Here is a 25832-nt window from a genome sequence, read left to right as displayed (position 1 = left end):
GGAAAAATCCAAGTAAATTTTTTTCGGCTCAGAAGAAGCGCCTTGACAAGAGCGATCCAACAGTGCAAAATTCGTTGCCATATTTGGCTTAATAAGGGAGCTATGGGCGTTTAAATGATTTTCCGAAGTGAAAATTACATAGAAGGGGGGAGTATGTGGTTTTTTTCGAAAATTTTTTTGTCGCCGATTCGAACCAAGTTGCTGTCAGTTATTGTATAGGATTAGTTGAATTCAGGTATAGTAAAAGTTCCGGCCATTGAACCCATTTTTTGCTGTGGGAGCCAAAAATATGGAGTTTTTGGTTTTTTGCGAATTTCTCTAAAACGAAAAAATCCAAGTAAATTTTTTTCGGCTCAGAAGAAGCGCCTTGACAAGAGCGATCCAACAGTGCAAAATTCATTGCCATATTTGGCTTAATAAGGGAGCTATGGGCGTTTAAATGATTTTCCGAAGTGAAAATTAGATAGAAGGGGGAGTATGTGGTTTTTTTCGAAAAATTTTTTGTCGCCGATTCGAACCAAATTGCTGTCAGTTATTGTATAGGATTAGTTGAATTCAGGTATAGTAAAAGTTCCGGCCATTGAACCCATTTTTTGCTGGGGGAGCCAAAAATATGGATTTTTTGGTTTTTTGCGAATTTCTCTAAAACGAAAAAATCCAAGTAAATTTTTTTCGGCTCAGAAGAAGCGCCTTGACAAGAGCAATCGAACGGTTAAAAATTCATTGCCATATTTGGCTTAATAAGGGAGCTATGGGCGTTTAAATGATTTTCCGAAGTGAAAATTAGATAGAAGGGGGGAGTACGTGGTTTTTTTCGAAAAATTTTTTGTCGCCGATTCGAACCAAATTGCTGTCAGTTATTGTATAGGATTAGTTGAATTCAGGTATAGTAAAAGTTCCGGCCATTGAACCCATTTTTTGCTGTGGGAGCCAAAAACATGGATTTTTTGGTTTTTTGTGAATTTCTCTAAAACGGAAAAATCCAAGTAAATTTTTTTCGGCTCAGAAGAAGCGCCTTGACAAGAGCGATCCAACAGTGCAAAATTCATTGCCATATTTGGCTTAATAAGGGAGCTATGGGCGTTTAAATGATTTTCCGAAGTGAAAATTAGATAGAAGGGGGGAGTATGTGGTTTTTTTCGAAAAATTTTTTGTCGCCGATTCGAACCAAATTGCTGTCAGTTATTGTATAGGATTAGTTGAATTCAGGTATAGTAAAAGTTCCGGCCATTGAACCCATTTTTTGCTGTGGGAGCCAAAAATATGGATTTTTTTTGGTTTTTTGCGAATTTCTCTAAAACGGAAAAATCCAAGTAAATTTTTTTCGGCTCAGAAGAAGCGCCTTGACAAGAGCAATCCAACAGTGCAAAATTCATTGCCATATTTAGCTTAATAAGGGAGCTATGGGCGTTTAAATGATTTTCCGAAGTGAAAATTAGATAGAAGGGGGGAGTACGTGGTTTTTTTCGAAAAATTTTTTGTCGCCGATTCGAACCAAATTGCTGTCAGTTATTGTATAGGATTAGTTGAATTCAGGTATAGTAAAAGTTCCGGCCATTGAACCCATTTTTTGCTGTGGGAGCCAAAAACATGGATTTTTTGGTTTTTTGTGAATTTCTCTAAAACGGAAAAATCCAAGTAAATTTTTTTCGGCTCAGAAGAAGCGCCTTGACAAGTGCGATCCAACAGTGCAAAATTCATTGCCATATTTGGCTTAATAAGGGAGCTATGGGCGTTTAAATGATTTTCCGAAGTGAAAATTAGATAGAAGGGGGGAGTACGTGGTTTTTTTCGAAAAATTTTTTGTCGCCGATTCGAATCAAATTGCTGTCAGTTATTTTATAGGATTAGTTGAATTCAGGTATAGTAAAAGTTCCGGCCATTGAACCCATTTTTTGCTGTGGGAGCCAAAAATATGGATTTTTTTTGGTTTTTTGCGAATTTCTCTAAAACGGAAAAATCCAAGTAAATTTTTTTCGGCTCAGAAGAAGCGCCTTGACAAGAGCGATCCAACAGTGCAAAATTCGTTGCCATATTTGGCTTAATAAGGGAGCTATGGGCGTTTAAATGATTTTCCGAAGTGAAAATTAGATAGAAGGGGGGAGTATGTGGTTTTTTTCGAAATTTTTTTTGTCGCCGATTCGAACCAAGTTGCTGTCAGTTATTGTATAGGATTAGTTGAATTCAGGTATAGTAAAAGTTCCGGCCATTGAACCCATTTTTTGCTGTGGGAGCCAAAAATATGGATTTTTTTTGGTTTTTTGCGAATTTCTCTAAAACGGAAAAATCCAAGTAAATTTTTTTCGGCTCAGAAGAAGCGCCTTGACAAGAGCGATCCAACAGTGCAAAATTCGTTGCCATATTTGGCTTAATAAGGGAGCTATGGGCGTTTAAATGATTTTCCGAAGTGAAAATTAGATAGAAGGGGGGAGTATGTGGTTTTTTTCGAAAATTTTTTTGTCGCCGATTCGAACCAAGTTGCTGTCAGTTATTGTATAGGATTAGTTGAATTCAGGTATAGTAAAAGTTCCGGCCATTGAACCCATTTTTTGCTGTGGGAGCCAAAAACATGGATTTTTTGGTTTTTTGCGAATTTCTCTAAAACGGAAAAATCCAAGTAAATTTTTTTCGGCTCAGAAGAAGCGCCTTGACAAGAGCAATCGAACGGTGCAAAATTCATTGCCATATTTGGCTTAATAAGGGAGCTATGGGCGTTTAAATGATTTTCCGAAGTGAAAATTAGATAGAAGAGGGGAGTATGTGGTTTTTTTCGAAAAAAATTTTGTCGCCGATTCGAATCAAATTGCTGTCAGTTATTGTATAGGATTAGTTGAATTCAGGTATAGTAAAAGTTCCGGCCATTGAACCCATTTTTTGCTGTGGGAGCCAAAAATATGGGTTTTTTGTTTTTTTGCGAATTTCTTAAAATGGAAGAAGTAAGGTAATTTTTTTTCGGGTCAGAAGAAGCGCGTTGACAATGGGTTCATTGCTATATGTTGCTTAAAACAGATAGACAAAGATTAAAATCTGTGCAGTTTTGCAGGAAAAGAAAGAAATTCATTGCACTCAATTGATTTTGATGCTTTATTTATTGACATATTTAGGAACACTATACAACTGAACAAGGTTTAGAAAGTAATAAAACCATAAACTTAAAAACTATGAATAATCATCACACAAGAATTATATTATAAATCACATGAGTGTACAATTAAATTGCAGGCTACAGTAATTGACGATTTAGCAGGATTATTTGTTAAATGCTAAAATAAAAGTTTGTTAAATTTTTTTAAATTCGTGCATTTCCAATATAGGAACTATCAATAACAGACAATTGAGCAGAAATATGGTGTCCATAAAGTCAGACACTGGTTTGTAAATAACAAACTAACAAAAATAAAATAAAAATGTTTGGGCTATGTATTGGGAGCGCGAACTGTCCACTAACCAATAGGGAGGTCGCATTTCCCTACCAGGAAAAAATATACTATAATCAAGTTTAACAGCAGTCCGGGCCTTCGGACTTTTTGAATATTGCAGCTGGAGCTCCAACAATCTTTACCACTACACTCAGATTTATTAAATCATGAAATACTTAAAAGTTTTGTACTAGGAGGATAGTTACTTCACCGAAAGTGCACTAGTTGAAAAAAAAGTAGAATTCTATTAAATCACGTCTTGGTGCTTTTATATTTGTTCCTTCTTATAAAGTCGTTGCATAAGTGCAAAATACGAATAGGATGCATTCATAATCTAGAAACACAAAGAAAATAAAAACCAACGTGCATCTTACGTAAGTTGTACTCACAGAAGTTAGAGACCTTAGAGACAAAATTGAAAATTTTCCTGCTGTAACTGCCAACTGTCGATTGGCTCTTGTCATAATTATGATGAGAGATCTTTTAATCTCGTTGCTAGACTGAAGCCAGTCGGTTTTGTAACAAGCATCACCCAGTGCCAAACTCTAGAAAAAAGCTTTCACTTGAGATTAATCCAATTTTGTAACAAATACTTTGAGGACGATCTCATTGCCGAACCAGCAAAAAGTGGCGAGTTGCCACATCATTGCGGAAAAGTAAAAAACCATGTTGGCAAACTGAGCACTCATTGGATGTATCTGCAAGATTATTTGTAAAATTTTTGAAAAGACATGAAAACAAAAGTACGTTGGCAAGTTGAAAACCGATATTGCAAATGGAAAAAATGCTGCTCAGATATTGCGACAAGAAGAACAAGTTGAAGATGTTTTCAACAGATGTCAAAAATCTGCAAAAAGGCTAGAAATTATGAAGCATTGTCGCTACGCTTTATCTACTTTATTATGTCGGTGTGGTGGACCACGCATTGCTTCATACGTCTCGTCTCTTCTTCTGGAGAGTAATCTTCGTGGTCAAACTTGGTCAAATCGTGGATTTTTTGTTCGAGAATTTGCAACTGAGCAATCGCGGTACCCATAAAGCACACCGCCAACATGTCCAAACACACCGTATTCAACGCAACATTCATGATTGCAGTCATCTGAAAAGCGTACATCCCATAGACCCACGACCCAAAATCGTAGGAGAATTTAATCGGCAACACTGTCTCACTACTCAACGAAAGACAAGCATAAAGCGTCACCACCACCGCGCAAATCCCGCCATAAATCTTCATAACTAAGATACATCTCTCCCCCATTGTCTTGACAAAATCTCCATGAGCCTCGCTCCGCGGCTCAAAAGTCTTCGCGTTCGTCATCATCTCGACCATTCTGAAAAACTCTCTTCTTTTCATCTTGAACACCACAAGCTTAACGATGTAAGCGAAGACCGGCGCCGTCACCGACATGTTCTCGGCGAGGTCTTTGAAATCGCTGAAGTGCAAAACGATCTCCATCATGTTGGTCACGAAGAAGATTAACGACGAGGTGAAAGACAAGAAGGAGCGCAGCTCTGAGGAGATGGAGAGAGTCGTGTGGGGCCAGTGGCCCGAGATTTCTAAGAACTTTCGAATGAAATTGAAAGCAGTGAAGAGGTCGGTGTGAGGTGCCATCGTACTTGGAAGAATCTTGTCGAGGGAACTTTTATATGAGGTCACAAATAGGTTGGAAACTTGTCAAGTTGTAATTAAGGGATGATTAAAAAGCTCAAAAAGTTTTCATTGGAAACGATTAAAATTGATGTGGGATGTGGTCTTCAGGCACTGATGGAATTAATACATTTTTTATGCTTTAATGAAGACTTGAGGGAAAATGGTGCTGAAATATTTAGAGCGTTCAGGTGGACATAAAATCTAGGAAAAATTGTTTGCTAAAAAACTGTACGTAAATTTGCTAAAAAAATCTCTAATATTAGTCCATTGTGAACTTTTTTTTTATTGTGAAAGAACGAAATGTTTCGAGCCAATTACAAGTGACTGCAACCGTTTCTTTGTTATTTGAGTCAATTAGTGGTGTCAATAATGCAAGATGTAACAAAGAGACTTGATAACAATGTTTCAAAGCATTTTACTGAAGGGGTGATCTTCGCAAGTAATAAACTCGAGAAAATTAATAATGAATGAAACAGTTAAAATTTTATGAAGGAGTAAAGAAGATACCTTTCGGTGGATAAAATAAAGTATCGACCTTTGCCCTGAAAGACTCGCCAATCTAATAAAGTTAGACGCACTGAACTATCCACATTTGACAGGTCGGAAGTCAGTAATGATTGTTTAGTTTTTCAGCAAATAATTGGCGATTCTTACACGAGAGAGTGCACAAAAATATGGCTTCAAAGGGTTATTATAAATGATTGTAGTCCAAGTAGACGTAAAAACTGAATGGTTGCCGCTCCATATAAAAATAATTGATAGTTGAAGTCTCCAAACAAATACCAAAAGTGTAAATGTAACGCAAGCGGTAAGTTCTTGGCCAAGTCATTTTTCATGATTTTTCTTTTTATTGTAGGACCTCACCGACTCGACTCTAATTTTTTAGATATTTTGGAAATCAACAATTTTCAGATTTTAGGTGTTTATGTGTTTATTTTTATTGAGGTAATAATCTCAATTACCAACTCAATGCCCACTTGTTACGTCACAAGTTAATAAATTGATTTTACTTCACGAAACAATGATTTTTTCCTCAGAAACAAGTTTAAGAAAAATTGAACGACTCAAAAAAAAAAATCTTTGAAGTATTTTAACAGACTGTTATTTGAAAATTTATGACTCAAAATTTTATTGTCAAGAGCCTTTTGAGACCGGAATCTGCCACTGGTTAAAATATTTATGGAACTATATGAATTACCCTGTATATATTTTGGAAATACAACACTTTTCAGATTTTTCATGTTTACGCACGAACTACAATTTTTATTGAAACAATAAGTTCAAGAAACCCATTACCCACTCAAACAACTGAAACAAGTTTAAGAAAACTCAAAAAAAGCATTTTATCCAACTATTACCGAAGATTTGTGACCCTATTTGCTGTGGAAAAATTTAATCATCGTAAACAATAAAAGAATTACGTAAGTAGTGTAATGAAGATAACTGAAGCAACAATCACGGCAAACGCACCTATTTTACAATTACCGTCAATTGTGATTTCTTGACTTGTTAACAAAGAGAATACAAAATTCCGACTTTAAAATACCGAACAAGACGTAGCAAATCATTAATTTCGCTACCAACAATTTCTCAAGCTAGTTTAACAAATTCTTCAGCGATAGCGATAACTCTGGCAATGAATTGTGTTATTCCATAATTCCATTCATTCCAGTGCCAGTAGATATGGCTAAAAAAACAGTACCTAGCGAGTTATTGTACTGTTAAGCTTTACGAAAATCTTCTACTGTTGGGCATCTAAAGGTACGTCCAGACGAAGTGAGCGAGCGAGAGCAAACATTGGCTGAGATTCGCTAGTGCTCGCGAATGTTCGCAAACATTACTGGGTTTGATCTTCATATTTTTGATATGGTCGCGCTTCCCAAGTGTACAAGTCACAGGAACAACAATATTTTTCACAAACAGATTTGTTTAAAAACAAGATGCAGATAATTAAAAGTTTAGGAAGAAGTAATGTCGTTCAGAATATTTAATTGCTTTCGAAATGACCAAATTTATTGCCCAAGGTAAACACGTTGATGGTAAGCAGTTCGTTCTACACTGTTAACAGTGTTAAGTGCATAGTACTCGTAAAATGTTCATTATTCGAGCATGTGTTATGTACGTGAATAAAACAGAAAGTGGTGTTTCTGTTAATTAGAAACGAGCAGCTGGATTTTTTTGATGCGAAAGGAGTAAATAATGTCGATTGTGCTTTAAATGTTTCATTTAAAATGCAGCAAAATTCAAATTGATTTTAAATTATTGAAATTAATGCAACTGTGTGAATGATAACACAACATTTTATTCATAGACAGCGATAAAAGTCTAGAACTTATTAAAAAAAGAAACAAAAACAACACATATGTGGCATCCAAAACACCTTCAGTGAAGCGAAGGTGAACTGGATGTTTAAAAATAATCAAGATAAATAATCCAGCGAGAATCGAGTGAAAATTTAAACAATTTTATCTTCCATATCGTAGGAATTGTGACAATAATAAAAGATAAAACCCCCTCCTCTCGCGCCTCCATTAAAATAAAGACTTCAACTCCGGCCGATTTCCATTTAACGAGTTGACGATATAATGTAAATATGTCTGTTGCTCGCAGCATTCTATCCGTTACGCTCCGCAAAACTGTCAACTCACTTATCAAACCACCATCACTCCGGAGGTTATCGAGTGCTTCTTCGAACGTGATATGTGCCGACTTGGCGGACGTGGTGATCCCAAAAATATCGGTGCCCGAACTGGTTTACTCAAAATGCGAAAAATACGAAAGACTGACTGCAATCGTGAGTACATTATCATTTGCAAACAACGCTATCGCCGATATTTGTTTTGCCAAAGAATAAACAATTTGTTTGTGCAGGAATGTGGGATTACTGGACGCAAGTACACTTATGGGGATTTGCTGAGAAAGTCGAAGAATCTGGGCAAAGCTCTTCGGAAAAAACTTAATCTGCAAGAAGGAGATGTGATTGCTTTGTTGCTGCCCAACGTCCCGGAGTTTCCCATCGCGGTGCTGGGAGCTCTGGAGGCTGGCCTCGTAGTGACCACACTCAATCCAGTTTACACAAGTGGTAAGAGTGAAGTAAATTGTTATCTGTTTATGTCCAAAGTTCAGGGAGGTGTGGCAAAAAAAACGAATAAAATAATATGTTTGATTTGATGCTATGAGTATGCGTTTTTTTCTAGAGGAAATTTGTCGCCAACTGACAGACTCTTCAGCCAAGGCCCTCATAACCCTCGTGGACCTGTGGGGGACGGCCAACGCGTCATGCCAACTCCTCAAGAAGCCGCTGCCCATCCTGACCATCAAAACAGAAGTGAGTTCAAAACAAAGACGTCACTGTGGACTCTGACCCCAGGATCAAAGAGCGCACACAATAAAAACAATGACACTCCGATTCTGAGATAATGTTGTCCGCAGCAAGGCCAATCCCTACCTCGCGGATCAATAGACTTTCGAGAGTTTACCGACAACGTCATCGACCTTCCCGAGTTCCAACCTCGCGGGTGCGAAGAAGTCGCCTTCTTGCCCTACTCGAGCGGCACCACCGGACTGCCGAAAGGGGTCCAGCTGACCCACCACAACATCGTGGCGAACGTCACGCAGAACTCTTCACCCGAGCTGCCCTTCATCGAAGAGACGACCGACTCGCACCAAGACATCATTCCGGTGATCTTGCCCATGTTCCACATCTACGGCTTCACCGTCAACACTTTGTTCATTCTGACGAAGGGGACGAAACTGGTCACGCTGCCCAAATTCACTCCAGAGGATTACGTCGCGGTGTTGCGCAACCACAAGCCTCACATTTTGTTCTTGGTGCCTCCAATAGGTGAGACTTTTGGGCCAGTTGTAAACGCGTTACGGAAGAGGTTTCAGTGTTGTTCCTGGCGGCACACCCGATGGTCAAACAAGAGGATTTGCAATCAATCAGGGTGACCTTTTCGGGAGCAGCACCTCTAGGGGGTCTAGATGAAGAGAGGTTCGTACAGAAAGCGGGAAAAAGCGTGCACATGCTCCAGGGTAAGTGGAACAATTTTTTGGGACATCTTTGGAGGTTAGAGTTGCAGGTTATGGATTGACCGAGACGTCTCCGACTGTCACCGCTATTTCTATCAAACTCAAAACGGAACTCAACCCCAGTGGATCGGTCGGTCGCCCCGTTCCTAACACTTGCCTCAAAGTGGTGAACATCGACGACCCTACTGGTACTCCTTTGGGTCCTAACTGCACGGGGGAGTTGTTGGTGAAGGGTCCGCAAGTGATGAAAGGCTACTTGAACAGACCCGAAGAGACGAAAAACGCGTTTCTGGATGGGTGGTTGAGGACCGGCGACATGGTCTACTACAGCGATGACAGAGTGTTCTTCGTGACTGATCGCCTCAAAGAACTGATCAAAGTGAAAGGCTTCCAAGTGGCTCCCGCTGAGTTGGAAGAGATCATCAGAGACTTTCCTAACGTGGCGGACGCGGCGGTCATCGGTGTGCCTCACCCGGTGAACGGCGAAGCCCCGCGCGCCTACATCGTACCAAAGAAAGACACCAAAGTGAACATCAAAGCCTTGGAGGAATACATCAAGAGCAAAGTGGCGCACTACAAGCAGCTCAAAGGGGGCGTGGCGGTTGTCGACACCATTCCCAAGAACGCCTCCGGGAAGATCATGCGGCGCACCCTCAAGCTGCAGTACGAGCAAAGCGAGACCAGTTAATCATGTAAATACAAAATAAACGAATTTTTAAAAGAAAGTGTTTGTTTTGGCGCCGACCCCAACAGGTTTCTTAAAGTTATGCGACCAGTAATGTACCCGCTCCAGCCCACTCAATACTCCATGTTCATCTGTTTGTTTATTTGCACGAGCGTGAGCAAATGTTTGAGGAGGGGACGCAACCGCGCTCTACGAATAATAATAAAAACTTGGCTTCCAATTCAGTAACAATTCAAGTGCGTGTAAGTGCACTCGTCATCATGTCTGTGATACAGAAGATACTGCGGGTGAGCCACACCAGAAAACTCGCCGCCGCGCTCCTCCCGACCAGGAAACATTACTCGCAGTTCGTTGTGCATTCCGACTTGGCGGACGTCGACATACCTAAAGTTTCAGTCGATCAGTACTTGTTCGAAAAGACGGACAAATGGCCACAGCTGATCGCCACGGTAGGTGGTAAAATGAGTATTTTCGCGTGACCCTGAACCGCTCGACATTCCAGTAAGTCGCGGTTTCGCCAAAACGTTCATCTTATCACTAATCACTGCTCTGGAGTGCGTTACGCGACGATTGCTTAATTGTGGTTCGCGGAACTTTGCAGGAGTGCGCCTCGACGGGACGAAGATACACCTACGAGGAAATCCAAAGGAAGACCTCCAATTTGGGGAGGAATCTGCGCAAGAAACTTAAACTGCAAAAGGGGGATGTCGTGGCGATCCTGTTGCCCAACTCCCCGGAGTATATTATCGTTACTTTGGGGGCCCTCAGAGCGGGACTCGTGGTGACCACGCTGAACCCTATTTATACTCCCGGTGAGTGGAATTTTTATTGACAATTATTGCTCGTTGTTGTCTTAATATATTCAATTAATTGCCAAGTGTTCAGCTCTCAGCTGCTGTGCCATGAGGATTCCGACACGAAAGAGTGCACAAAAATCTGGCTTTAAAGGGTTGTTATAAATGATTGTAGTCCAAGTAGGCGTAAAAACTGAATGGGTGCCGCTCCATATAAAAAGCATCAAAATGATGTGAATAAGTGAGTTCACACACAGGAGTTAAATAGGGTGCAAAACGACAATATTTTTGGATTCAATCGTTAGTAAAAAAATATATAAATAAAATTCTCATCACCAGACTTTTCACCTAAAAAATTCAGTTCACACAAAAGCGGTAAAAATTTCACGGCCTGCTTCGACTACAATCATTTATAATAACCCTGGAGTAGTCATATGTGCACACATTTTGATTGCAGTATACGTGCTTATCAGACTCGTCAAACTAAATACCGAAGTATGAGACATCAACAAGGAAAATAGGACCACACTAAATTATATTTAGGTGCAGGTGCACTGTAAAACGCGTTCTCTTTAAAAAAATATGGATAAACGAGTTCAATAAATATTTCTTACATCGGAGTCGGCTGTGAAATTTGCCACCTACAATACATAGCGAGACTATACTATATATAAGGTCAATTGATTACCTAAGAACTAGGGGCTTTAAGGCAATGTAATTAAAAAATATATATTGTAACCAACAATTAAAATCAAATCAGTCCAAACAAACTTCGTCGCTTCAGTTGATTCACATTTGATTAAAAGATGAGAAAAACAAAATCGTAGCACAAAAACAATGTAAAGTCTGTCTCAATTTTAAATTTCCACCAACACTGCATTCTACGTTAGAAATACAACCGGCAACACTGTTTGGTAAAAAATGCGTAATGCGTCAGGGATGCGTCAGGTTGTATTTGTGAGGTTATCATTTTTTGTGTTGTTTTTTTTCTACAACTCAAGATTTTAGAATAAAAGAAAAGAACGGTGACAGCCTTTTTATCTCTTCGAAACATTGTACTTGAGCATTTTTCATTTTAGCGTCAAGTAAATTATGTTATTTTCGAATCATGTTTATAAAATAATTATATTGCCAACTTTGGCTTTAACAATCCCCAAATTAGAAATATTTTTATTTAGCCAACATAATTCAACAGGTGGTGGAAATTTAGAATTGATTGTATTGTTTTTAAAGAAAAAATATTCAGTCCTGTGTTCGACACAATCATGTACTCTTTTTTACATATTTTCAAAAACGTCTTAACGAATATTGCGACAGCAAGGTGTAATTTTTTTTTAAACTGTCATTTAAACATTTTTGCTCTTTAAAATATGCAAATCTTACAAAACGTTTGTACGTTTTGCTCCAGCTATTGTTTTAATTGTCAACAGCTTCCTCAGACCCTGGAAGCTTTCCAGTTGATTTTTTTCATCCAGGCCATCACTGAATAACCCTACTTATCATTTTTGAACATTTCAACAATAAGTCATTAAGAATAAACCACTTTCGTTGTTGTTATTATAATAATAAAGTGATTAAGATTATGTCTAAGTGTAAACAAAATCTTACTACTTACTGGTGCTACAAGTGTTCTGTGGGTGCTACCGTAACCAACGTCCTGTACGAGACTGTCTTAAAAAAACTCTTTTGCTTCAATGCTCCCTCAACTAACTCCGAACACTTTGAAATGTTATAAACAACGAAGACTGTTAACACTTTGAATTGTTATAAACAACGTAAACTGCAATGTGACAAATCTGAGCTGTCAAATGTCAAATTTACAAATGCCAAAGGGGCGGCAAATCTATACGATAAATCACAGCCCACTAGCATGTAAGAAACATTAATTTAATAACCCTGTATAAGTAAATTTTAATCGATTTGCACTCTTATCATGTAATTCTTCAAAAAAACACCATTTACTTTTTATTGTTTAACGATCAGTGTATTTGCTGCACTATTCTCTAATTGGTCAATTAATCATAGAAATGTACCTATAGCTGCAAAAAATTGTTGGGTGATTATGGGTTCAATTAAATGCGGTGCAAATTGCTAACTTAATTGGTTTTTTATTTTTCCTTAATTATGAGAGAACAAGTGGCGGTTTATCACGAATTGTGATAAACTGTAGCCGACGAACGTGGTAGAAATTTCCAGAAGTTTTCCTAGAATTCGACGAACATTTTCAAAGCATTTGTCAGTTACTAAATATAAATTTGCCAACAAGTTCTTGTTGATAATTATCGTACATTAAAACTTGTATCGAGAGAAAGAACAAGTGTACATATCAGACATGACACTTCGATTACTACCATTACAGGAAGTTGTAAACATGCAAGTTGTTCTTTGGATTGATTTCAGACGAAATTTCGCGCCAGTTGAAAGACTCGTCCACCAAAGCCATCGTCACATTCGTGGAGTTGTTCCAATTGGCCACAGCTTCCGCAAATGTGGTCCAAGCTCCGATCAACATCCTCACCATCAAGACCGAGGTTCTACGAGCGCAGCCACCAATTAAGATTTTCACTCATTTCTTTTATTTATTTATCTGCAGGAAGGTCAAGCAACTCCTCCTGGGGCGCTAAATTTCGACGAGTTTACAGAAAACGTGGACTACGCGGACGCCCCTCCGGCGAGTCCCGAAGACGTGGCGTTCTTGCCCTACTCCAGTGGTACCACTGGTCTGCCGAAAGGAGTGCAACTTACTCACGGGAATATAGTATCGAATCTGTGCCAATTCAACGCGAAGGAGTTGTCAGTCATTGAAGAATCAACAAGTGAGGGTGGAGTAACAGACGAGACGAGTTAACTTATTTTTTGGTTAAAGAGGAGCACCAGGACGTCATTCCGGCGGTGTTGCCCAAATTCCACATCTACGGCCTCACCGCGACCTCGCTGCATTTGTTCTACAAGGGATGCAAAACCGTTGCCATCAAGAAGTTCTCACCGGAGTTGTACCTCAACACTTTGAGGAAGTACAAGCCGGATGTGTTGTTCGCAGCGCCACCACTCGGTAAATTGGGGAGACTAGAGTACCGTCGAGTACTGTTGTGAATGTTTTCAGTGTTGTTCCTCGCCGGACACCCTTCGATCAGTTCCGCAGACCTCCAGTCGGTCAGAACTTTGGTTTCCGGCGCCGCCCCACTCGGAGCTTTGGACGAAGAACGCTTCATCCACAAAGCGCAGAAGAATGTGAACATATTTCAAGGCTACGGCTTGACGGAGACGTCCCCGATGGTGATCATGACCCGCGCCGACCTCAGAAAACTGCCCAACTCCAGTGGAACAATCGGGCGACCGGTCTCCCAAACTTCGATCAAAATCGTGAACCCCGACGACCCCCACGAGACGCCCTTAGGGCCGAACCAAACCGGGGAGATGCTAGTCAAGGGGCCGCAAGTCATGAAAGGTTACCACAACAGGCCCGAAGAGACCGCTCAGGTGTTCACCCGAGACGGGTGGTTGAGGACCGGCGACATGATGTACTACAACGACGACAAGCTCTTCTTTGTTAGCGACAGACTGAAGGAGTTGATCAAAGTGAAAGGGTTTCAAGTGCCGCCGGCCGAGTTGGAAGAGATCATTCGGGATTTCCCCGACGTGGAGGACGCGGCGGTGATCGGGATTCCGCATCAGACCCAAGGGGAAGTCCCGCGGGCCTACATAGTGCCAAAGCAAGGGAAAAATGTGGACGCGGTTAGACTGGAGGAGTTCGTCGCAGAGAAGGTGGCGCCATACAAGAGACTGAGAGGGGGCGTGGAAGTCGTCGGGAGCATTCCGAAAAACGCGTCGGGGAAGATTTTGAGACGCATGTTGAAAGAACAATACGAGAAAAGTGTGAAACAGTAGATTTTTGTCCGTGAAGTTTTAGAGGAAATACCAACTTAAGTACATTCTTAAACTAAAGGATTCACTGTCAAATGCCAGAAACTAGCGATTCCACTTAAAATTGTATTTTTAATGATATTTGTTTGTGAAAAACAACAAATTAAATTACTTTTGTGTCAGTGTTTTATTTGCAAAGTTGGCAACACCGCATTTTATAGCGCCCCCTCGCGGTTAAGCTTCTTCTGTCAATGTGCGACTACTCGATGCGAATCTAATAATTTTATTGAATTATCTTCAGAAAACTTGCGTAAAATATGAGACTTGGGGGAATTAATCCACCGGAAGTAATTTCAGTTATCTAACATTTGTTCGACGTAATGGAGCGTGCTTCTAAGGGGATAAATCGAGGGTGTAGAAGATTAATGAATTGAGAACGATAACTCGACACTCCAGGTATCAATAGAAAAAACAGTTAAATAATATTTTATTGTGTAACATAACATTAAAAACCGTATAACGAGTCAATAGAAGTGTAGAAATAAAATAAATTAAGTACGATCATGTCTTTTCTATCACGCCTTGAAACGTTTGGTGCTTCATCAGTTCCTTGAACGCCCCTTTCTTTATGTTCAACAACTCCTGGTACTTGCCCTGTTCGACGATGTGCCCATCGCGCAGCACCGCAATCGTGTCGGCGTTCTGAATGGTGGACAACCTGTGCGCTATGGTCAAAACCGTCCGCCCCTTCATGATCCTCTCCAGAGCCTCCTGCACCAAGTGCTCCGACTGCGCATCCAGCGCGCTCGTCGCCTCGTCCAGCAGCAAGATCTTGGGGTCCTTGATCAACGCCCTCGCTATCGCGATTCTCTGTTTCTGGCCGCCGCTCAGCATCACCCCCCTCTCGCCCACCAAAGTGTCAAATCCCTGCGGCAGCTGCTGCACGAACTCGTACACGTTGGCCTCCTTCGACACTCGCACCAACTCGTCGTCGGTCACTTTCGTGGGGTCGTCTGCGCCGTAGAGGATGTTCTCGCGGATCGAGCACGAGAACAAGACGGGTTCCTGAAAAGTGGCGTGAGAAGAGAGCACGCGAGGTCCGATCGAGTACCTGGCTGACGGTACCGATGTGTCTGCGCAGCCAGCTGGGGTCGAGCTCCTTCACGTCTTGCCCGTCGAGGAAGACCTGGCCCTTGGAGGGGTCGTACAGGCGCAGCAGCAGCGCCCCCAGAGTGCTCTTGCCGGAACCGCTGGGCCCCACCACGGCCACCATCTTGCCGGGGGAGATCTCCAGCTGGAAGTTTTCGAAGATCGGGACGTCGTCGCGGGCCGGGTAGCTGAATTGGATGTCCTTGAATTCGATGTGGCCTTGGGGAGTCGCGATCGGTACCAGACCACCTGCGCACAAGATCAGTAAGCGATGACTGGACCCGCTCCTGGGTTTTACCATTCATGGGTATCACGGGTTCTCTGTCGATGATCTCCCAGATTCGAGCGGCAGCACCCACCGATTTGTTCAGTTCGGAGTAGAAGTTTGAAAAAGTACCCAGAGAGACTCCAATATAGGCGGCGTAGAGGAGGAAAGAGGACAGGTTGCCCACGGTGATGGTGTTCGACGATACCATCACCCCGCCGTAGTAGAGGACTGAAATTATGATCACGTGGCCGCTGAAACCCGTCTAAAATTCAGAACCGACAATGTAATCAAACTGAAATGGTACTGAAGAGTTGTGGATGGTGGAGGCGCCAGGAAAATCCCACAAATCGATACTCGACACGTGACCGATTTTATCTAAATGCACAATTCTTGTATCCACTCACCAATCCATAAAACACCGCTCTGGCTTTGGCCTCTTTGTAGCTCAACTTCAAAACCTCCGCAATCGAGTTTGCGTAACTCTCCATTTCTCTAGGTTCCTGCGAGAAGGTTTTGACAGTTCTGACGTTGGAAATTCGCTCTTCCGCTACGCTCGTGGCACCGGCTAGCGCGTCTTGCACGCTCCGGGAGATCCCCCTGAGATATCTCCCGTAGATCACGGCAACGATGGCGACGGGAGGCACGATCGCGAGTCCCACAAGCGCCAACTCTGCTGACATGTAAAACTACGACCTTGGGGTGAATTTGGGGAAATTTGGGGCTGGAACAGTGTTACCATCATGCCTGTCCCAGCGCACACCATCACAACTGATCTCAACCCGTCTGAGATGTTACTGGAGAGGGCGTTCCCCACGATTTGGGTGTCAGCGGAGAGCCTGTTGACCAACTCGCCTGTTGACCTCTTGTCAAACCAGCCCTGCTCCTGTTTGATGATCGTCGAAAAGACGCGAGTTCGCAACGCTTGCGTCATCCTGAAACCTGAATTTCTTCACTAAGAGATTTGCACGGAGGGCGACTCACCTGAGACCGACATCAGATACACCCGGCCGAAATTGCAGATGGCCCCCAGGACGAAGATACAAATCAAAACGCCGCACACTTTGTTCAGTTTGCTCCTGGCTTCCTCCATGTTCTCGCCGTTCTTGTAAATGATGTCTAGAACTTTGCCCAAACTGAACGGGATGCTCATGGTTACGGTGCTCGACACCAAAAGAAGACAAATGGCTCCTGGAAGTGTCCGATGTACTTCACTCAACGCGCAACGATTAAATACCTATAAGTTTCCACTTCTCGGGCTTCGCCAGGGACAGCAGCCTCGCCAAGTCCGTTTTGTTGAGGCGCGGGGTCGCCGAAACGGCATCCTTCTTGTCGTTGGTGCTCGCGTTTCTCCTGAACCGCGACAAAAACGACCTCCTGACGGCGCCGTTCGAATTTTCGGCAATATTCACAGCGATGTACGTCTTATTCTTGTCGACTTTCTGCGACATACTTCTCAGGTCCCCGACTAGAACTCTATTTTTAACACGTTTCAAACATTTCAGTGATGTTTTGAGGTTATGTCGGCTCACTAGTAAACAAATTATATTCATTTTTACTACCAATTTGCGATTGCAAATGCAAAAAAAAATAAAATTCTAACGTTTCCGCATGTACTTAACACGTCATGGTCCTTTTACTTGAAATTGCAAAGCTTTCGAGCTACGCGCATTTTGAGGTTAGGTTAAATAACATGACAATGACATTTTCGTGATAAGAGGACAGAGACGGACTCGGATTGTTATCACCAGATACACCCACATCTTCATTCCGGTGTGCACTTGAGGTTTATGACCTTTCCAATTAACAGTAAAAAATTACAGATCAATTAGAAAAGATTTAAGTGTGGGACAAGGGGGTCACATGAGACCAATAAATGTTATTAATTTCCAGTCCCGAAACAATGCTACAATAAATTTTTATCAATCAGCGAATATTGTTTCAAATCGGCAACAAGAATAAAAGAGTCACGAGCGATTTTTTTTTTCTATATTTTTTTTGTCGTCATCGGTGGCAACAACACTTCTTTAATATCATAAATTACTTCATCACAATTGTAAATACCAAGGACACACACGAAAACAAACATAATACCTATAGAGTGTTTCAAAAAATTGATGAAAGTTTCAGGAGTAAAGGGGCTGAGTGAGGTCTTTACACTGGTGAACAACAATCTGAACGTGTTTGAGTGTTTGGAAGAATGTCTAACTGCTGGAATCTGTCACTCTTATCGCGGAACGTGTCTAAAAGATAGTATTTATTTTGCCACAATGTTTGTGTGTACATAATCCGGGCATATATTGTACCTATATTTTTTCCACACATTAGTAATTCTGATAAAAAATTATCGTATTTGTTTAATCCTGCAGTATTAGGATGTTAAGAGAGAGCATTAGAATGAAAACAAGGGTCTAGAGTGGTCGTTGATACAATATGGGGGCTTGGATGGTGTCTTTGGGGGTAGAAACTCAAAGGAAGCAAAACAGTAGAGTAGACAAACAAAAATGCGTCAGAGATAACCCCTCCTTTCGTATCAGCCAATCGTCCTCGGGTGGGACTTTGGCCCAATTAATAGTTTTTGCAAAAATGTGACAATACAAAGTTTTTAATGCCCCCGAGCCTCTGTCAGCGCAATCTGGGGCTTATTAAAATAAGTGAAAGCGTCGGAAAGCCGGAGTCAGTTCGTTCTCTCAGCAGCGCTAATCACAAACATCAGAATAGAACATTTTAGTGAGAAGTTGGACTTTGAATCATTGGACTCCGTACAAGTTATCTATTTTATTTTAATTAAGTGTACTGGCGGATCCATTCAAAACAATCATAGGTGCAATAAAGACGACACGGTTTGTGTGACGCGAATCAGTGTAGTGTTGTGAAGAGTCGAAGAAGCGATCGTTGCAGTTGTCCTTTCAAGGTTTGTTCTCCTTCACAAGTTCTCGATTTTTACGGTGCATCCAGATGCACCGCGGACCTTGGACGACGAAGAACAGAGCGCGTGTCGCTGCGTCCGAATGATTCGCGTGGACAAACCGCGACCATCTAAATATAGTACCCCAAGATCTAATAATATTTTACATTTTTGTCGGTGTAGTTTTCAGGTAAAATGTCGCGACTCATCCTCAAGGGCGCTCCTCTGGCGCACAACTTCCAAAACTGCGGCTTCCTCTCGGTGCTTCCCAACTGCTTGGCGACTAAAGCGAAACTGCGGGGTCAGAACCGATTCATGAGCGGTATCGTCCAGTCGCCTCTCGGACCATGCAAAAAAATTCCCAACGAGAACATCGTCGAGCACATCTACAAAAATAACGAGAACTGGATCGAGGAGCCGGCAGCTGTGAGTATGACGTCAAAGTGTGGCAAAACAAGAGACTTTTTCGAAATTGCGAGGAGACGCGTCAAGAAGCGAACTTTTGGAACTGATCGTTCCACCGAATAATTATCGATAAATTATGTTACTAATACCTGGCTATTAATAAACCGAATTATCGTCTAATATCGATCAACTGTTGAGATAACTGATTTAGCGTAGATTTTACCAACACTGACTCAATTCGATGAATCTACTGATGTGATAAGAAAATGTGTCAAGACAAGCCGCGGCACGTGAATGCTCAAGTACGCCGTAAAACAACCAAGACACCTTTATCTTATTTATGAATCCACCATCGTCATAACAAATTAATCAACAATGTCATAAAGCGACTATTTCAATGGACGTTGAACTGTCGTCACTTCCTGGTCAAAATATTCATAAAAATGGTCACGGGTCAGCTAAAGGGGTCGCTCATTATTTACGAATGCACTAAAATTTTAATCGTTGTTTTGGTTGGCTCGTTTGATATTTCTTTATCAGTCATTCAATGTTTGCACTCACTTCGTGATATCCCAAGTGGGTGTGTTTTCGACTGTTTGTTTTCTGAAAAACCTTTAGATGTCGAAATTTTTCATAAACTAGTTTGGAACAGGTTTCCAACTCAAAGTCAAGAGCAACAACATGCAGATGAATAAAGAGATTCTTCCTTACACCAAATTGAAATAATAATTTATTCTTTTTGATTTTTTCAAATTTGAGTATTTTTGTAAATAACTGAGTTGATTTCGTCACAGTTTTGTTATTGATTGATACGCAACAATAAAATGTGTTCGAACAAACATGATAGAGTGAAATTTATCGCACCGGGGCAGTATAAGATTATGATTGATTAGCTCGAGGACCAACCACAAAATTCCAGTTAAACAAAACGCAGATGTGCAACTCTAATTACATAATAAATAACACAAAGTCGTAATAAGATAACTGAACGAATAATCGAATTTTTTAGGTTTAAATCGGTGTGATTTATAGCTTGGTCAGGTGGCCACCCCTAAAACCACATAATTGAATTTAAAAACCATTTCTATCCGCAAGGACTCTCATATATTGTCATTAATTTAATTTGATTATAATTACAAGGCGCACACATAACATCAACTCTTTATTTATGAACGCACATCCGTCCGCTTATTACAATTATTTCAATTAAACTTAATTTCCATGAAAATTACAATGGGATAAAATTGTTTTGAAAGAAATCCCAGTTTTACTCATTTCCCTTCGTTCAAAATCAAATTCAAATTAATAATTCCCCAATTGCAACATCACCTTTTGCATGATTTAAATTCAAAAACATCTGGACTGTCAAAATCAAAATTGGAGTTGTTAGGTTGGTTAAATCACTAGTTATTTTCATATTGCCCGGTCGGTATCTATGATTTTTTGATTTTTCCAAACTAATCATTTGTTTAAATTGACGTTGTCAAATAAATTGCAAAATATTTAAGTATATTTTGTAAAAAGCCATACCTACCTTCAACAAAAAAACGTTTCTGATTATGATTATGTGGGTATAATATTAGAGATGTTCCACCCAATATATCTTTAGCGGAATCTGACTCAGACAGGTAAGGGAAGCGATTTTCAATTTGGATTATTGTTTAGTTTTTACCTGTTTTCAGTTTGTCTGTTTTTCTTTGTGTTTTTGATAAACTTGATTAAATTGCTCCAGTTCTTTTAGTTGCTGCATTTCGTTTCAAGTCTTCAAAACATTTTTAGTTCAATGATTAAAAAGGAAAACATAACCTAAATATATTTTGTAACTAGATTTTGACGTGGCTACAATCTAGTGAAAATTTTTTATACCCAAGTACAGTCAAAACAAGCATTTTATTTAAAATTTAATTTTGACAGTCCAGGAGTTTTTTGAATTTGCCACATTGACTACCAACCAAAAGAAATTAAAAACAGCCATCTTACGTCACATGAAAATGTTGCCGGATCCGCCTAAGTAAAAATGTCTTTTGTAAATGTTAATTACCCCTCTACCCTCTGAAGACGCAACCGTCAACACTTTCCAATTCTTGCAGACTTGCGCCTCGTCGGGGCGCACCTACACTTACGGCATGCTCCGCATGCTGATCAACAGATGCGCCCAGGCCCTTTTGGGCCACTGTGGCATGAAACCCAGAGAAGTGGTGGGTCTGCTCTTGCCCAACATTCCCGAATACATCATAATCTGTCACGGAGCGATCGAGGCCGGCTTGACCGTGACTTTCGTCAACCCTCTGTACACCCCCGACGAGATCAAGCGCCAGTTCGAGAACGCCGGGGTGAAAATGATCGTCACCGTGCCAATTCTCCTGGAAGTGGCGACAACCATAGCCCCGCAACTGCAAGACTACAGAACAACGGTTTGCATCGGGGGCGAAGACGACCCCTCCAAGAACGTGCACAGCCTTCAGAGTCTTCTAGTAGGGGGTCACGAAGCCGAGCTGCCCGGAATCAACCCGAGGGAGATCGCGATTCTGCCCTACTCGAGCGGTACCACCGGTCTGCCGAAAGGGGTGATGCTGTCGCACTACAATCTGGTGGCGAACTTGGCCCAAGGAGACCATCCGGCGTTGTACGACTTGGAAACCAAAGGTAACTCTTGTAGATTTGCAAGTGGACACTCGAGCGGTGTGTTTCAGACGGGAAACGACACACAGTACTGACCGTACTGCCGTTCTTCCACATCTACGGCTTCAACGCCATCTTGAACCTGTCCCTCAAGAACGGTGCCCACATCGTGACCCTTCCGAAATTCACCCCTGAAGAGTACATCAAAACGCTGGTCCAATACAAACCCACTTTTGTATTCGTCGTTCCTTCTCTTCTCCTCTTTTTGGCGACGCATCCGGCGGTCACCAAAGAGCACTTGAGTTCCGTCGAGTCCGTCCAGTCTGGGGCGGCGCCTTTGACTGAAGGCCTCCTGCAGAAATTCCGACAAAAGATAGGCCGAGACGACGTCTTGATCAGACAAGGGTACGGGATGACGGAAAGTGCCCCGGTCGCTTTGTGCATGCCCAAATTGACTCCACCGTCCAAGATCGGTACCGTCGGGGTTCCCTATCCTGGTACCGAAGCCAAAATCATCAGTCTGTCGACTGGAGAGCCTCTGGGAACGCACAAGTCGGGCGAACTGCTAGTCAGAGGACCTCAGGTACCACCAACTTCCTCTTGGGGCTTTTTAACAATTTGGGTTCCTAGCTCATGATGGGGTACTTGAACAACGACCAAGCGACCGCGGAAACCATAGACGAAGACGGGTGGCTCCACACCGGCGACGTGGCGTACTACGATGAAGATCACTACTTTTACCTTGTCGACAGGTGCAAGGAATTGATCAAAGTGAAGGGCAATCAGGTATGTTAATTCCTTTTTAACTGCAGTTTCCGCAAGGAGGTAAATCAGCGAAAGGTACAGAATTAGCAGACAACTTCACGGGTTTTGCAACCTTGAAAACGTAGTACCAGAAGTGGATTTATTTACGCTACAGCTTTAAAAAAGTCTCTCCAGATTTACAGATCGACTTGAATGGATGAAAGAAATTTACCACGCGGTGGTACCGAACAATCAATCATTTTTCGCGCTGTGGTACTATTCTGCAGTTATCAAATCGAAGAGTACAGATCTTCGTTTGTGGATTGTGACAGTTTTTCGTCGTTCTGTAATTGTTTTTAAAAATGGTTTGCACGTTACGGCGAAAACGGTACTTCTTCGGTCGAGGTATTGATGGTTGCCTAGGTTATAGTGTGGGTTTCAGGTCCCGGTACGACCTCATTCGCTAATCTACTTTCTCTACAAAATCGGACAGAATTATTTTCAAGGTACTATCGGTAGGATAAAACAAAGCTCTCGATTTGGAAATGGTTGTGAGACAAGGTTGAAGGAAATATTGACGAATGTTTCGCTTGTAGATAAATCATTTAATCAGTTCGTAATTACGTACAAATTTATTTACCTACTCTACATACAAATTTAAAAAAATTAAACGTTTTCCTTAAGTGACAAGTCAAGATGTCCTTCTTAAACCCTACCAGATTCTAAACACAAACAAAACGGTCTCGGTTTGCGTAGTAACACAAATCATGTCGTATAAATACTTAAAAAAATAACAAGGCGTCTGATAGAATCTGTTAGCCTCGGTGATCGTTAAATAAGACAAGAAAATATAAACAAAACGAATAAAATTACCTAAATTATAACGGTGAATCAGATGTGGCCTCAGCCCTAACAACTTCCTCTACCTTCTCACTATTGCTATCTTCGTCGACTTCCATCGGCGTCGCCGAATTGTCCGCCGCCGTTTCGCTATCGTCGACTTTCTCAACTTCGACGCTCCGAGATTCTTCGACTTTCTCACTTGTGTCGTCACTGGAACTCGACGGGTTGGCCTCGTTTTGTGTTTCTTCGATTTTGGCTTCGGCCTCGCACGAGTCCGCCTCGTCCGCTTTGTCCGAAGACGTAATTTCGAGGTCTTCGGACGTCGTTTTGGGTTCTTCACAAGGTGTCGACGTCAACGAATTTGAACACTTTGTGGTATCGACAGTTATTTCTTCGCTACCCTCCACTTTCGACTTGTCTTCTTCTTCCGATTTTTCTTCGGCGCCGCCGTCCACCTCCGACGAACAGACTTCGTCGTGCGTCTTTTTCTCTTCGTCCTCCGTCGAGGACAGCTCGCTGTGGGGGGTCGCGTCGTCCGGCAAGCCGTCCGAGATCTTCTCGTCCTTGCTTTCTTTGTCGTCTTCCGTGCTCGAGGACGAGTCGGCGTCTTCCACCTGCTGCGACGAGGACGATGACGTCTCTTCTTCCGGCTTCGCTTCGGCGTCTTTGGAAGCTTCGCTAGTTGTGTCCGAATTGTCCTAGAATTTGTTTTTCAATTTGCGACATTCAAACGAAAAACAAACAAAATCTTACAACACACGACTCGGTGATCTCGGCGGTGTCGGACGAGACCACGGGCTCGATGCTGTTCCGCCTCTTCTGAACCCCCACGGGTATGGCAGTGATAGTGACCGAGACGTCGGTCTCGTCGGGATTATCTTGTCTCGCGCAAGTGTTTGATGGCACTGGTTCAATTGAAACGTAAGGCTCTTCGGAGTTCCGACACGTGATCACGGTGTCTTGCGAGGAGGTGCACGCCGCGTCCGGCAGCTTCGACGCCGTAACCACCGTCTCTTGGACCACCTGCTGGTTCTGGACGTCGTTGGTGGTGGCGCTGTCGTTCTGATATGGGACAGTTTCGTTTTGTAACAATCTAGGCCAAGCCGGCGTGTCGTCCATCTCCTCGACGTTGATGTCGTTGCTGCTGTTGCTGGTTTCCGGCAGATGCTCGGACTCCAGCCCGTTCATGATCCCCTCACCGTTCTCGGTACTCCTGCGCCCCCCAGGTTCCGTAGTACTTACAACTAAAATGTTCTTTTCTAACGCCCTCATGTACTTATCTATTCGATTGTATTCCTTTCTGGGCGTCGTCAACAGTTCGCATATTCTCTGCAACGTGAAGGGGGCCGCCGCGAACGTGTCCAACTTCTCCAAGATAAAGTTCTTCATCACGTCGTAATTGAACAGGTCCACGTTGGGACACGGGGGAATTTCCACAGAGGGACACGTCTCGTAAAATTCCGTCACCACGCTGATCAATTTCTCGCGAAATAGGCTTTTAATCGCCGACCACTGGTAGACGGGGTCTCCTGTTTTCGCCACAAAACAAAGGTACTCCTCCAGTTCGCGCGGTATGTCCTTCGGCTTGGTCTTCGAGAACTCCTCCAGGCTGTGGAGTATCTCCTCGGGATTTTCCATTGTTGTTATTGTTTTTTTCGCGAAATTTTGGCCGAGATAGCACCACCGATCACCATCTACTTGCGTCAACAAGCCCACCAATGACAATAACGAAGTTAGCACCGGTTCGATACCATTCCGGTTAAAAATAAGACGCGATCACGCTCACGGCGCATGCACCGCTCGAATGTCACCAAAAGGACGCGATCATTCTCGATCAAATTGCGTCAATTCAAACGCTACACATTTTTATTCGTCCTCCAGTCACAATTCTAATCACAAAAACGAGATAAACCACCGGATCGGTACGGCGGACGTCATTTGTCAAGATGACAGCTGACATGTGTCAAATTAACAACGACATTTTTATCTTTCCGTATCGAACTAACGGATTATTTGTGTCCTGTTTGCGGTCAGGTGTCGCCCACGGAACTGGAGAATCTCCTGCTGGACCTGCCCGGAGTTGCGGACGTGGCCGTGGCGGGCATCCCTGACGCCCTAGCCGGAGAAGTGCCCAAGGCTTTTATCGTGCGCAACCCTGGGAGCAATCTCAGCGAGGACGATGTTCTACTCTACATTAATCCCAAAGTGGCCCACTACAAAAAAATTGCCGGAGGAGTTAAATTCGTAGAGTGCATTCCGAGGAATCCCAGCGGGAAGATTTTGAGAAACGAACTGAAAATAAATCAGTAGAATTAAGGATCACATTTCCAATGTACACAAGACAGAACGGGCTACTTACACTGAGACTTATACTCTTTATATTATTTACATTTTATATCGACGACTTGTTTGTAAATAAATTTTGTTTTTTGTTATTCGCGTGGCTTTAAT

At 42.2% G+C, this 25832-nt stretch overlaps 5 protein-coding genes across 8 annotated transcripts; 2 read left to right on the top strand and 3 right to left on the bottom strand.

Moving 5' to 3' along the window:
* Positions 1-3176: 3176 nt before the first annotated feature.
* On the bottom strand, positions 3177-7323 carry LOC138132928 (odorant receptor 13a-like). The gene is made up of 5 exons (XM_069050664.1): positions 4316-7323; positions 4167-4266; positions 4013-4117; positions 3809-3964; positions 3177-3753 (listed from the first exon to the last, which is right to left on the bottom strand). Exons 1-5 carry the CDS (start codon positions 5029-5031, stop codon positions 3688-3690), a joined length of 1143 nt encoding a protein of 380 aa, XP_068906765.1. The 5' UTR covers positions 5032-7323; the 3' UTR covers positions 3177-3687.
* A 189-nt stretch (positions 7324-7512) lies between these two features.
* On the top strand, positions 7513-14622 carry LOC138133101 (uncharacterized). Its single transcript, XM_069050906.1, has 12 exons — positions 7513-7864; positions 7942-8152; positions 8268-8398; positions 8503-8914; positions 8962-9105; positions 9153-9789; positions 9867-10236; positions 10389-10599; positions 12982-13112; positions 13175-13397; positions 13448-13633; positions 13685-14622. Exons 1-12 carry the CDS (start codon positions 7664-7666, stop codon positions 14467-14469), a joined length of 3642 nt encoding a protein of 1213 aa, XP_068907007.1. The 5' UTR covers positions 7513-7663; the 3' UTR covers positions 14470-14622.
* Positions 14623-14915: 293 nt separating this feature from the next.
* LOC138132920 (ATP-binding cassette sub-family B member 10, mitochondrial) lies at positions 14916-18093 on the bottom strand. 4 transcript variants are annotated; one of them, XM_069050653.1, is made up of 8 exons: positions 17954-18093; positions 17097-17390; positions 16844-17050; positions 16599-16801; positions 16267-16548; positions 15893-16124; positions 15557-15843; positions 14916-15510 (listed from the first exon to the last, which is right to left on the bottom strand). In XM_069050653.1, exons 2-8 carry the CDS (start codon positions 17308-17310, stop codon positions 15007-15009), a joined length of 1929 nt encoding a protein of 642 aa, XP_068906754.1. In that variant the 5' UTR covers positions 17311-17390; positions 17954-18093; the 3' UTR covers positions 14916-15006. The 4 variants fall into 4 exon arrangements, with proteins under 4 accessions (XP_068906754.1, XP_068906755.1, XP_068906753.1 ...); XM_069050654.1 differs by having other exon boundaries at positions 17097-17335; positions 17954-18092; XM_069050652.1 differs by having other exon boundaries at positions 18069-18084.
* Positions 18094-18259: 166 nt separating this feature from the next.
* Positions 18260-25816, top strand: LOC138132921 (uncharacterized). Its single transcript, XM_069050655.1, has 6 exons — positions 18260-18773; positions 18951-19193; positions 21263-21818; positions 21866-22377; positions 22425-22580; positions 25416-25816. The coding sequence occupies exons 2-6, from the start codon at positions 18963-18965 to the stop codon at positions 25689-25691; spliced, it is 1731 nt and encodes a 576-aa protein (XP_068906756.1). The 5' UTR covers positions 18260-18773; positions 18951-18962; the 3' UTR covers positions 25692-25816.
* On the bottom strand, positions 23123-25371 carry LOC138132923 (serine/threonine-protein phosphatase 4 regulatory subunit 2-like). Its single transcript, XM_069050658.1, has 2 exons — positions 24135-25371; positions 23123-24079 (listed from the first exon to the last, which is right to left on the bottom strand). Exons 1-2 carry the CDS (start codon positions 25017-25019, stop codon positions 23417-23419), a joined length of 1548 nt encoding a protein of 515 aa, XP_068906759.1. The 5' UTR covers positions 25020-25371; the 3' UTR covers positions 23123-23416.
* Positions 25817-25832: the final 16 nt, after the last annotated feature.

This window comes from Tenebrio molitor, chromosome 6, assembly GCF_963966145.1.
Source record: "Tenebrio molitor chromosome 6, icTenMoli1.1, whole genome shotgun sequence".
Lineage (NCBI taxonomy): Eukaryota > Metazoa > Arthropoda > Insecta > Coleoptera > Tenebrionidae > Tenebrio > Tenebrio molitor.
The sequence above is the reverse complement of the archived record's forward strand: the minus strand, read 5'-3'. Positions and strand labels throughout refer to the sequence as shown.

Bases quoted from the DNA above. Each gene is read 5' to 3' on its own strand.
- LOC138132928 (XM_069050664.1), bottom strand. From the start codon at position 5,031: ATGGCACCTCACACCGACCTCTTCACTGCTTTCAATTTCATTCGAAAG. The intron at 3,965-4,012 runs GTATTTGTTACA...GCTTTTTTCTAG, and splicing joins GCAATGAGATCGTCCTCAAA to AGTTTGGCACTGGGTGATGC. The intron at 3,754-3,808 runs GTGAGTACAACT...TTGTGTTTCTAG, and splicing joins CTCTAAGGTCTCTAACTTCT to ATTATGAATGCATCCTATTC.
- LOC138133101 (XM_069050906.1), top strand. From the start codon at position 7,664: ATGTCTGTTGCTCGCAGCATTCTATCCGTTACGCTCCGCAAAACTGTC. The intron at 8,153-8,267 runs GTAAGAGTGAAG...GTTTTTTTCTAG, and splicing joins CAATCCAGTTTACACAAGTG to AGGAAATTTGTCGCCAACTG. The intron at 13,398-13,447 runs GTGAGGGTGGAG...TTTTGGTTAAAG, and splicing joins AGTCATTGAAGAATCAACAA to AGGAGCACCAGGACGTCATT.
- LOC138132920 (XM_069050650.1), bottom strand. From the start codon at position 17,412: ATGAATATAATTTGTTTACTAGTGAGCCGACATAACCTCAAAACATCA. The intron at 17,051-17,096 runs GTATTTAATCGT...GGACACTTCCAG, and splicing joins CGAGAAGTGGAAACTTATAG to GAGCCATTTGTCTTCTTTTG. The intron at 15,511-15,556 runs GTACTCGATCGG...GCCACTTTTCAG, and splicing joins ACATCGGTACCGTCAGCCAG to GAACCCGTCTTGTTCTCGTG.
- LOC138132921 (XM_069050655.1), top strand. From the start codon at position 18,963: ATGTCGCGACTCATCCTCAAGGGCGCTCCTCTGGCGCACAACTTCCAA. The intron at 21,819-21,865 runs GTAACTCTTGTA...GGTGTGTTTCAG, and splicing joins GTACGACTTGGAAACCAAAG to ACGGGAAACGACACACAGTA. The intron at 22,581-25,415 runs GTATGTTAATTC...GTTTGCGGTCAG, and splicing joins TCAAAGTGAAGGGCAATCAG to GTGTCGCCCACGGAACTGGA.
- LOC138132923 (XM_069050658.1), bottom strand. From the start codon at position 25,019: ATGGAAAATCCCGAGGAGATACTCCACAGCCTGGAGGAGTTCTCGAAG. The intron at 24,080-24,134 runs GTAAGATTTTGT...AACAAATTCTAG, and splicing joins AGATCACCGAGTCGTGTGTT to GACAATTCGGACACAACTAG.